At 22.2% G+C, this 11,996-nt stretch overlaps 4 protein-coding genes across 4 annotated transcripts; 1 reads left to right on the top strand and 3 right to left on the bottom strand.

Moving 5' to 3' along the window:
- Positions 1 to 105: 105 nt before the first annotated feature.
- PBANKA_0931900 (serine esterase, putative) lies at positions 106 to 4,395 on the bottom strand (the record flags this gene model as incomplete). Its single annotated transcript, XM_034564921.1, has 1 exon — positions 106 to 4,395. The coding sequence occupies one exon, from the start codon at positions 4,393 to 4,395 to the stop codon at positions 106 to 108; it is 4,290 nt and encodes a 1,429-aa protein (XP_034421669.1).
- Positions 4,396 to 5,963: 1,568 nt separating this feature from the next.
- On the bottom strand, positions 5,964 to 7,362 carry PBANKA_0931800 (pyridoxine biosynthesis protein PDX2, putative; the record flags this gene model as incomplete). The annotated part of the gene is made up of 7 exons (XM_034564920.1): positions 5,964 to 6,085; positions 6,195 to 6,249; positions 6,403 to 6,516; positions 6,623 to 6,747; positions 6,901 to 6,955; positions 7,045 to 7,152; positions 7,261 to 7,362. 7 exons carry the CDS (start codon positions 7,360 to 7,362, stop codon positions 5,964 to 5,966), a joined length of 681 nt encoding a protein of 226 aa, XP_034421668.1.
- Positions 7,363 to 7,952: 590 nt separating this feature from the next.
- Positions 7,953 to 9,266, top strand: PBANKA_0931700 (peptidyl-prolyl cis-trans isomerase, putative; the record flags this gene model as incomplete). The annotated part of the gene is made up of 6 exons (XM_034564918.1): positions 7,953 to 8,030; positions 8,116 to 8,168; positions 8,280 to 8,388; positions 8,601 to 8,722; positions 8,920 to 8,960; positions 9,166 to 9,266. The coding sequence occupies 6 exons, from the start codon at positions 7,953 to 7,955 to the stop codon at positions 9,264 to 9,266; spliced, it is 504 nt and encodes a 167-aa protein (XP_034421667.1).
- Positions 9,267 to 9,470: 204 nt separating this feature from the next.
- Positions 9,471 to 10,742, bottom strand: PBANKA_0931600 (guanine nucleotide-exchange factor SEC12, putative; the record flags this gene model as incomplete). The annotated part of the gene is made up of 1 exon (XM_034564917.1): positions 9,471 to 10,742. The coding sequence occupies one exon, from the start codon at positions 10,740 to 10,742 to the stop codon at positions 9,471 to 9,473; it is 1,272 nt and encodes a 423-aa protein (XP_034421666.1).
- Positions 10,743 to 11,996: the final 1,254 nt, after the last annotated feature.

Here is an 11,996-nt window from a genome sequence, read left to right as displayed (position 1 = left end):
TAACATTACAATATATATATTCATACGCATGCATACCCGTGTATCCATATTTGTTGATATTGGAAAGGGGTATGAACAGATATGCATACTGAAAAATTAAAATTATTAAACAATCAAATGTTCAATGAAGTGTTTTATGATAGTTGATTCTTCTGAACATATTCTTGGGTGTGCAATAATTTGAACATGGGCGTTTGAATATAATGGCATAGAAATACAATATCGTTGTATTGGTAACTCATTTAAGCAATAAAACAAAACTTCATAGTAAATTAGTTCAGGATTTTTATAAAAATTTTCAATTAACTCATCATTTGATATTGAATAAATATGATATAATATTTGCTTATATTTTTTTTTATCATTTTTTGTAATACCTTTAAGTAAATTATTTTTTTTTGTTTTCTTTTTTATTATCTTATTTGCATTATCGTTATTGTTATTCCATTCAGTATTTCTATGAGGCCCTTCGCTATTTCCCCCATTATTCAATTCGGTTTTATGAGCTTTATTATTTTCAGCTACATTCGGTGGTATATATTTGTTAAATATTATGTTAGGAATATTTTCGTTTTCCTCACAATTATCATCAGAAGATGTATGAAAAAACTCACTTATATAATTATATTCTTCAATATGATTATTATTACTAATGTATATTGGGTCTATGCTTTTATTATTTTTTTCAAAAATTGTTTTATTATCCGAATTCAATTTATCACTTTGGCTCTCGTTAATAGATATATTATTGTATTCAAAATTGGTACTGTTTTTAAATGGTTTAATTTCATCACACATATCTAATATGTTATTATTACTACTACTATTAGTGTTGTCATTACCTTTTGGATAATTTAAAAAATTATAATTTTTTATTATATTAATAGTATTTTGAAGAAACATTTTACCAGTTTTACTTTTTTTTCCAATTTGTTCTTTTTCTTTTTTCAAATTACTGTCTAAAGTTTTTATATCGTACATTATTTTTTCTTTTAAGCATTGGAAAAATAATTTTTCAAAATATTTATAATTTTTCATTTTTTCTTTCTTTTTATTATCAGCTTCAGAATTATTATTTTCATTATTTTCACAATTGTTATTATTATCTTCAATATTGTCACTATTTTTAGGTTCATTAATACTATATGATTCTTCATTTTTTTTATTATCAATTTTATCATTAATATTATTAGAGTAACTTATATTTTGATTTTCTGAATTTCTATAATCCATATCTTTATTCAAATCATTATTCAAAAGCTCCCTTTTTTCCGGTTCCTCCATATAATTGCAATTCGTAGTTTTGGAAATGGTTTTATATGAATTCAATCCAGCTTCTTTGGCTTGTTCATTTGTTAATTCACCATCTTCCATGTTTTCACTATTATTAGGCATATTTATATGGTTTTTATAAAAATCATGTATTATATAGTCTTCTTCATTTTCACTATGTGTATAAGAATTATCAATATTATTTTTATTTTTTTTCATATTAATAAAATTGTTTTCCTTATTATTATTATATGAAAAAACATTTTCTAATGAAGTTGATTTAATAGAGGATAAGCTCGTATCCTTTTCAATTGAAGAATTTTCGTTTTTATCCTTTTTTTTATTATAATTAAATTGGATCAATTCAATACTATTGTCTATGTTATAGCTAGTTTTATTATTATTATTTTCTTTTGTAGAAGATTTTGTTTTGTTTTCATGTACACTTTTGTTGAATAATGAATTTGAGTAGCTAGCTGGTATACTTTTTATCGTTTTGTTATTATTATTATTTTTTTTTTTTTCATAATCATCCATATAAATACTCAATTTTTTTGGGGGGCGGTGATATGCTAACAATTTAGTCGATGATATAATAGTTTGTAGCATTTTATACAAAAATTGATTTTGATTTTTTCTTTTATTTAATAAATAATTTGGATTATTTACATTTTGATAAAAATTAAAAAATAATAATTTTTTTTCGCGCATATATAAATGAACAATTGAAAAAATATTTATCGGAACATCTAACAAATTTTTGGCTTTATTCATTATATATAATATAAGTTCATTATTAAATAGTGTATAAGGTAAAACTAAAGATGTCCTAATACCTACTAGCCAATCTGAATGTGTATTTCCATAAAATATTATATTTTCAAATTTTTTTAAAATATTTATACTTTCAAGATTTGATATCTTTAACAAAGCGCTAGTTTTATTATTTAAATCATCAACTGTATGTGCCCCTAAATATGATGATATAGTTCTAACGAATGGAATATTTTCATGAACGCCAATATGTGGGCATGCAAAAGTTACAAAATTAATTAATTTTTTTTTTTTAAGAATTTTTTTTCTATACAAATTAGTTAAATTATATCTATTTAATACTCCTCCTAATGAATGTCCTACCATAGATATATTTATATTATCATTGTTTATAGTTCTAAATAAAAATTTTAATTCAGCACATATTCTTTCAGTGCCAACATCAACACCTTCAAATGTATGTCCTTGATTACTATATGCTACATATAAAAAAATAGGTGGATATTTTTTTAGTAAAGGATTAATTATATTTTGAAAATCCCATACGCTTGCAGTTAAACCATGTTGAAATATAAAATAATGGGGAGTTAAAATTTTCATATTATATTTCTTTTTACATTCTATACAATGACAAGCCGTTTTGTTAAAAAAACAATAACATTTAGAGCATTGTTTTACATCGTCAATCAATTTAATATTATTATATAGGCATAAAGGGAACGTTTTTTTTTTCTTAGTTTCTGCAATATAATAAAATTCTTTAATATAATTTAAATTATTTTTATATTTATAATATATTCTTTTATTATAATTATTTTTTATATCGTTTTCTTCTTTGTCTATCATATCTTCATCTATCTCCTCAGAGTATATATTTCGATCGGTAGGATTATTAAAATAGTTTTCAGAATCAAAGATATCAGTATCAATTGTTTTTTCATTGCCTTCTAAATATTCTGTGCCATTTTGTGTACTATTATTGTTATCATTATTTGTTCTTAATATGGAGCAAATAGATTTGCTCCTTTTTGTTATTCGTTTATTACACTGTAGATATTTATAACTATTATTTTCTTCTATATCGCTTAAATAATATTGAAAATCATTTATGGGGATTTTTTCATTTAACTGTTTTATATTTATTGTCTTAAAAATCGTATTATGATTCCAATTAAAGTCTTTATTTTTATGCATTTTTTTGTTACCCATTTTTAACATGTCAGATTTGACATTCCTAATATGTGATAATAATATCGATTTTGTACAATTTTTATATTCACACACATTTGCATTATCCAGATTTGTACGTTTATAAATTTGTCTATACTCATGTTTACTGTCATTGCTATTGCTCATTTTATCATATAAAATATTGTGTTTTCCTTTTTTTTGTCTATTTTTGTTATATAACTCTTTATTTTTCGTTATATTATGTACTCGGTTCACTCTTTGCTCCTTATTCAGCAAATTTTCATCACAGCATTTTTTAAAATTTTTCAAATTTTTTTTATTGTAAAATAAATCATCATCATTATATAAATATTTTTTTTTATTATTAGAATTATGATAATTAAATAGTTTTTCCCTGATATGTAAATAATTACCATAATAGTTATGCATGTTTCCATCATTTATGTCTTTGTTACTTTTGTCTGTATTACTGCTATATCCTATGCTTGAAAAATCTGAGCTTGATATATCGTCGCACGGTTTGTATTTATTTATATTACTTTTATTGTTATTTTTACGATTTTTACAAAGTTTTTTAAATAAATATTTTTCTTCTTTTATCGTATTATTTATTTTAATATTCTGTAATACATTACTTTCTGATTGTGATAACATAAATCGTGCAAATTCATATGGGACACTAATAAAAGTACTCGTATCGAAATAAGAATTTTCATCATTAATTAAATCATATACATACCCAATTTTTTTTTTTTTATATATCTCCTTTTCTAAAATTTCATCTAATAAATTTAAAGAGCAAGCCCAACAAAAATTGTTTATCCATTCTTTTTTTACAAATGGTTCATCATTTTTTAATGAATTTAAGTTATCTTCTATATTATTATTTGGTGTATTTTTTTTATTTTTATATTTTTTTAACTTGCTCAAATTTAGCACACTGTTATCATTTTTTATTCCTCTATTCAATAAATCAATCATACTAGTATTATCATTATAATTTGTAAACAAATTTGTAAATATATTTTTATTATTGTTAAAAAAAAATGCGCATTTTTCAGCTTCCTTTTCATCATTTATGGTATCATGTATCCCAAACAAATTCCCATCTCTCAAAAAGATAGATTCACTTCGGTAATTTTTATATTTTTCTTTCATTTCATCTTGATATTTTTATTTTATATGATTTGTTTTATGAATTTAACTTTCTGCATTTAATAAATACAAACTTATTACTTGTTAATTTTCAAGGAATATTTTTCAAATAAATTTTTATATTATAAAAAAAAATATATATTCCATCTGCACTAATTAAAATATCTATACATAATATGCCAAAAAATATTCAATTCCACGAATGGATATTTGTTTTATTTTTATGAACACCAATCATATATTCCATTTATATTAATCTCAAATTTTTGAAATTAAAACAGAATGTTACAAAAAAAACGAAAAGGAATAAAAACACATAGAGTTTCCAATTTTTATTTGTTTAAAAATTTATAATGTCTTATAAGCTTGTATTTTAACTGTTGATATATGTATATATTTGTATAAAAAATATAATTTTTTAAATAAAAAAAGTTTATACTATGCAATTATTTAAAACCAAATAAATTCATATATTTGTGCTAAACACGTGTATATTTTGTAATATAAATGTAACACAAGCAAATATAACCCATTTATTTTAATGACATATTACAAATAACAAAATAAATAAATTTAAAGAAATATAAAAGCAACGTAATTTTTAAAAAAATTATGGTGTGTATTTAACGACAGTTTTAAAAAAAAATATATATTTACTATACAATTTCACTTCGTGGTATGGGTAAGTGACATAGCAAAATTTTGTGGTTTTAAGCATATATATGAAAAATGATAATTATTTTTATTTTATATTTCATTCCTTTCTTTTTTTTGTTGTTAGAAAAAATGTACATAAATATTTATATATAATATTTTTATGTACTTTATAGGTAAATATTGCTTTATTTTAACCAAAAAAATAAAAAATAATTTCAAATAAATGTATACTGCCTTCTAAAAAATGATTATAAATGCAATATATATTTATTTATTTGCTTGCTTATATTTATATAAATCCATTATGCACGTTATTTAAATATGGAAGATGCTATACTTATAATAGAAGGAAAATAAATATCACTCTTTCAATTTTCCATATATGATTATTTTTTTAATTTTATATCTTAAAAATTATCAATTGAATTTATGCTTAAGTTAAAAAATACAATAATATAATATGTAATAAATAACACAACAAATAACATACATATAAAAATAAATGAAAATGTATAAACGGGTAATTTCAAAATATATATTGATGGAATAAGAAAAATAAAATATGAAATATAAGCAATATATAATTTTAAGCATAAATACATAAAACTGGTACTAACATCCTAATTATATATAATTATTGCTTTTGTTTTTACACGCCGCACATAAATGCATATATGTAGCATGTGAAAAATCACAAAAAATGCGTTTCTAAAATTCTTTGTTATATATATATATATATATATATATTAAAATCCTCATGAATTAAACTAATATTAAAACGATGATTATGTTTTTGTTTAAATAAATGTGAAAATGTTATAATATTAGTGCAATTCCAAAAACTTTTAAAGGGTAAAAATTTTAAATTAAGTATACACATACACAAACATATTGATTCCCGTTTAAAACAAAATTTATGCTTCTCTTGAATCCTTTATATGTTTTTTAACCTTTTCAAGAAAATAATCATGAAAACATGTATATGGCATTAATTCTGGGTGAAAAATTGTTCCCATACAATTGTCTTGTTCAACCGCTGCGCGAAAAGTAAAAAATGCACACATACATATATATTTAGATAAATTTTAAATCACACAAATCAGGAGAGTAATCATATGAGTAGATAAATGTGTATAATCCAATACCTCCTATGATATTTTTTCCAAATGATTCATGTGAAAATGTTGCAATTGTTACAACCTGTAAAATTATGTTTTGGAAAATCAAAAATGACAATTTATATCCACATATTTAATTATCAATTCACTGATTTATATATTACTATGAACCAACATGTATATTTTAATAAATATATTTAATATTTTTATATGATTTATTTTTATTCAAAACTACCTTGTCTGATGATATTTTTTTTATAAATGGTGCTCTTATACATGGTGCTCTAATATTTTTTTTAAAAATAGGATCTTGAGATTTTATATCTAATGAGCAAATAAAGCTATCATTCTGCAAAGGTAACAAAATATAAGAATAATATATATGGATATGTTTGTGTGTATACTAAATAAGAATAAGTAATAAGCAAACTTTTGATAACAATTTAAAATTTAACCTGAGATCCATAATAATTTCGTGTAATTTCTATATCCAAGCCTCCCAAGGAAAAATCATTTCCATATTCATTTTCAATATTATCATCCTTGTTTTTTTCAACTTTTTCTGATAGTAAAATACATCCTATACAGAAACAAAAAAAATATAGTAGTATATTAAAAACAATTGCAATAATATGCAAATTAATATGTGAAAAAATTATTGAATTATATTATCCAATATTTATACACAAATATATTTATAATTTTCATTTATCATTTGATTTTATTTACTTACCAGCACAAGTACCCCACACAGGTTTTTTTTTAACATGAATATAATTTTTCAAGGCCTATAAAAATTATTTTTAAATATAATAAAAACATGTGTATATCAATCGTTTTCATTTTATGCTTATATATATATTTTTTTTGTATATACGTTATATAAGGAGTCATTATCGTATGACATGCATTTTCTTAATGTTGTTGATTCTCCTCCAGGTATCACTATTCCATCACATTCCCTTAAATTAGTTTTATTCCTAACCTTTAAAGTTATTAAAAAAAAGTAAAATATAAAAAATATTGCATATTTATATATAGTACTAAAAATGTGTTAATATCCATCCCCGTAATACGAACGCATATATGATACCTCTATAACTTTAAGTGATGGATTTTGTAACTGAAGAAAATGATTTATATGTGATTGGAAATTTCCTTGTAGAGATAAAACACCTATAGTTAGTTTTTCCATTTCTAATTCCTCTTCTATATATCGATTAAAAATATAATGTAATTGTATTATATTCTCCTTTTTCTAGTTTGTTCAGAATATGTATTATTCTAATCGTTTGGGTACTAATTGTATATGTAAAAAAATTATGGATTAAATTTTCTTGTAATGATTTGTCAAAAAAATACATCGATATAAAAATTCGGTTGAAAAATAATGCTATATCCAATATGGAGAAAAAAACAGTTTATATGAAATTAATTTTTCCTTAGAAAATCGTTAAATAAAATATAAAACAAGTATACACCCATATATATATTAATTTTTTCATACTATCCATACTTTGAAAATAGAAATATAAAAACAAAACAACGAAAAATATTTTATAAGCTTACAAAAAAAAAAATAATGGAATTTTCTCTTAAAAATTAAGCTAAAAAAGTATATTAATTTAAAATAACAGTTGATAAAGGATAAATGAATGGAATATCAAAAGGGTTAATAATGAAAAAAAATATACAAAAACATAAATATAATAAAATCACACAAATGCATATTTATATGAAAAAACCATAACAATTCTTCACATAAAAATTTGCAATTTGTAAAAAATGTCTATAAGTTTGCATACAAATTATGGCGATATAAAAATTGAACTTTTTTGTCACGAAGTCCCCAAAACTTGCAAAGTAAAAAAAGAAATACACACACGTTGTTTCATTCTATGTTTATTTATTATGTATATTACCAAATAAAGAATGCATTTTTTTATAGAATTTTTTAGCCCTATGTGCCTCTGGGTATTATGATAATACAAAATTTCACAGGTATACATATTGCGAACAAAATATTTTGACATATACATGTGCTAAGGACGAATATAGAAGGCTAGCCAATTATTCTCATAATTTTTTTATTTATATATATTTTTTATATAGAAACATAAAGGGGTTCGCCATACAAGGAGGGGACCCAACTAATACGGGAAAAGGTGGAGAGAGCATTTATGGAAAATATTTCGATGACGAATTTGATTCAACATTAAAGGTAAGAAAAATAATAACTAAATACAATTCTATATATACACATAAATAAATTATTGTCTATTAAAATCGATTGATTCATTATCCACTGCCTAGCTTTATGACTATAATATTTTTTACGTGCTAAACAATTATGGGAATTTTATTTTATCCTCCTTTTGTGCATATAGAATATACGCTTGGTATGTTACATTATTTAATAAAATATTTTTATAGCATGATAAAAGAGGAATCGTATCCATGGCAAATAAGGGTAAACCCAATACAAATGGATCTCAATTTTTTATAACTTATTCAAGACAGCCACACCTTAATGGTGTTTATCCAGTTTTTGCAAAGTAAGATAATAAATAAATAAATAAATAAATAAATAAAAGAATCAACATAAACGATGAAATGTGACAAAAATACATGAAATAAATAATTTAAATGATATATGCATGCATATGTATGTGCGCACATTTTTTGAAAAATAATATGGCTATATAATAAACATTTTTTATTAAAAAAATAAAAACAATGCTATATTTTTTAGAGTAATAGACGGTATGGATGTATTATCTACCCTTGAAAATGGTATAATTTATTAAATGGAAAATATAAGAGTATATGCAAATATATATACACACATGCGAATTATTAATACTAAAAAAACAAAACAAATTTATTTTTATTATCATTGTTATTTCTTTATCTCATACATAAATAATAAAATTATTATGTATTCGTTTAATTCATCTTTTTTTCATCCTTTTTATATTCCTCTCCAATATTTTTTCAGAACCAGTAGAAGAAAAAAACAGACCCGTAAAAGATATCATAATTGAATCTGTGACAATACATGCAAATCCGATTGCAGAAGATGAATTTCTTTCCATGTAAATGCTTAAAAAATTTCACATGTTTTAATTTTTTTTTTTGTATAAACTTCAAACTTGTGAAAAAAATATGTATTTCGAATAAATCAATAAAATAGTATCGAGACAATCCTCTAGGATGTAAAATTTAGAACTTCGACAAATTATCATGTATATATGTCTTCTATAAAAAAACATATGCCCATACCATTTTTAAATGTGTGTAATGTTATAGTTCATCGGTAGTATGATTCTTTGGCTTAATAGTTGTATTATTATTTTTTTTTTTTTTTCCAAAGTTTGAAAAGTCTCTCACTAAGTTGTTCATTCGTATATCATATCCAGCATTAAAACAATCCAACAAAATGAGAGTTAATATAAGTATTATTATCATGGTTATAGATATTTTCCATATTTTTCTTAAATATCGAAAACTAAACGAATTTATGTGAGTACAGCTAATACTATAATCTGCACCCGCTGATAATAAATAATTATCATTTTTAATAAAACACATGGCTGTTATTGGCAATTCATGTTTTTTATAATGTGCTAAAAGTGAATATTTATAGTTATATATTTTTAATGCTCCAGTACTAAAACCTAAAGCTATATATTTTTCATCTTTACTTATGGCTATATTACAACAAGGTCGATCATCTAACCATACAAATTTATATTTTTCACATGTATATTTTTCTTTTTTATCATTGTAATATATATTCCATATAATTAAATAACTATTTCCTCTAGACGTATATGCTGTTGTTAATAATTTATATGTAAATTCATCTGAATTATTTATATTTTTTAAAAATTTACAACATCTAAAATTTAGATTTTCATTATTATTTTTTGGATTTTTCATTTGTTCGGTATGTAGATTAACAAAACTATTAGTGTCCCAAATTTTTAATGAATTATCAGATGAACATGTACATATTATTTTTTCATCTTTTGATATATCACAATCTTTAATACAATCTTCATGGCCTTTATAATCACCTAAATGCTCTATAGCATTTTTTGGATCGATATATAAATCATTAATTATTAATTTATGTTTATTATTATTACTGAATGTAAGTTTCCATAATTTTACTATTTTGTCTTCACCCCCTGTTAATATTAAATTACTATTCGATGAAAATCTAACAACTGTTTGCCTTGCATTTTTTTTACAAGCATCTGTAACAAAGTTTAATAAAATATTAGGACCACTTTCTTCATTTATTTGAAATATTATACATTCATTTCGTACAGATCCTAGCCATATATTATATTTATCTACAAATATTATTCCATCAACAACTCCATTTTGTTCAGTTGTTGACCATATTTGTTGTAATTTTTTTTCTTTTTCATCAAATGTATTAATATCTAATATATCTTCAATCCCATAATTTTTACCTCCTCCTCCTCCAGAGGTTACAACATATTTTTCGTTTGAACCGATTCCATAAATTGGATAGTTCAGATATGACACCTTTACTTCGTCCATCAGATTTTATATTTTATGTTACGAGTTATTTCTTATTTTGTAAAATAAACTTTCTTTCCTTCACAAAGTATTTATATATAACTATTTCTTTATACACTTTATTTTGTGATAATTATCTTTCCTAGTTCTGCGTCTATTCCTTCTATTATTTTAGTACTACTATATACCTTTGCTAAATATTATAAACCCTTATGTGTGTACATATGCATATATAATCCTCAAATAAAAACTTGAGCTTTTATGAATATTACGTTATATATCCACTTATTATAATATGAAAAAAAATGCATATTCATCAATAGTTTTATTTTCTCATAAAAAAATACTTAACACAATTAACCGGCCTATATAGTATAAGAATTAAATTTTTATTTTATAGAAAATATAAAACTAGCACATTTGTACAATGGTGTATATAAACATAAATGTAGATAAAGCATAAAAATAATGAAATAAAAAAGCATATATGCAGAATTGCCAAACTATATAAATTATACTATAAAATTTCAAATGGTTAGCAGATTATATGTATAAATGTTAGTGTACATAAAAAACAAAAAAAGTATAACATATATTAATGTATATAGTTGTGCGCCATATATTTTGTAAATGTAAAAAAAGGAAAAAGGCGAATATATAATGGAATAGTGAAATTGCAAAGGTTAACAACAAATTACTTTATACAAGATCAAACAAAGAAACAAACAAGAATAGGAAAAAATATGTAATTTTAACCTTTTTGTATTTATATATTTTCCTGAAATTAGGCGTATATACTTGTTATCTCTTATATTAATTTATCTTTTTGATTATTTGCGCTTTTATTTTACTTTTTTATCATTTTGCTACTATTTTCTTATTTTTTATTTATATATATATTTTTTTTTGCCATAATATTGTGAATATATCAAATATGTTATGAAAAAAAAAATATATACGATTAAAGTTATACATATGGTATAGACCTGTGTATATATATTTGCTTACTTATATGTATTTATAAATAAAATATCATATACGGATCATGTAATGCTTGAAAAATAAATACATTTCATTATGTTTTAAAAATTGTTTTTTTTTCCTAAATGAAGTATAACAAATATATGCATTTATATTTTATATCAAATTTATTTTAATGTGAATAGTCGCATATAAATACATAAAGAGTGTGTTATACATGCTCTTTTTGCATTTTTTTTGTTAAATTTGTTCTTTTACCTGTTTCTTTTACCTGTTTCTTTTACCCTTATATCA

This window comes from Plasmodium berghei (assembly GCF_900002375.2).
Source record: "Plasmodium berghei ANKA genome assembly, chromosome: 9".
Taxonomy (NCBI): Eukaryota; Apicomplexa; class Aconoidasida; order Haemosporida; family Plasmodiidae; genus Plasmodium; species Plasmodium berghei.
This window is presented reverse-complemented; position numbering and strand designations above follow the sequence as displayed.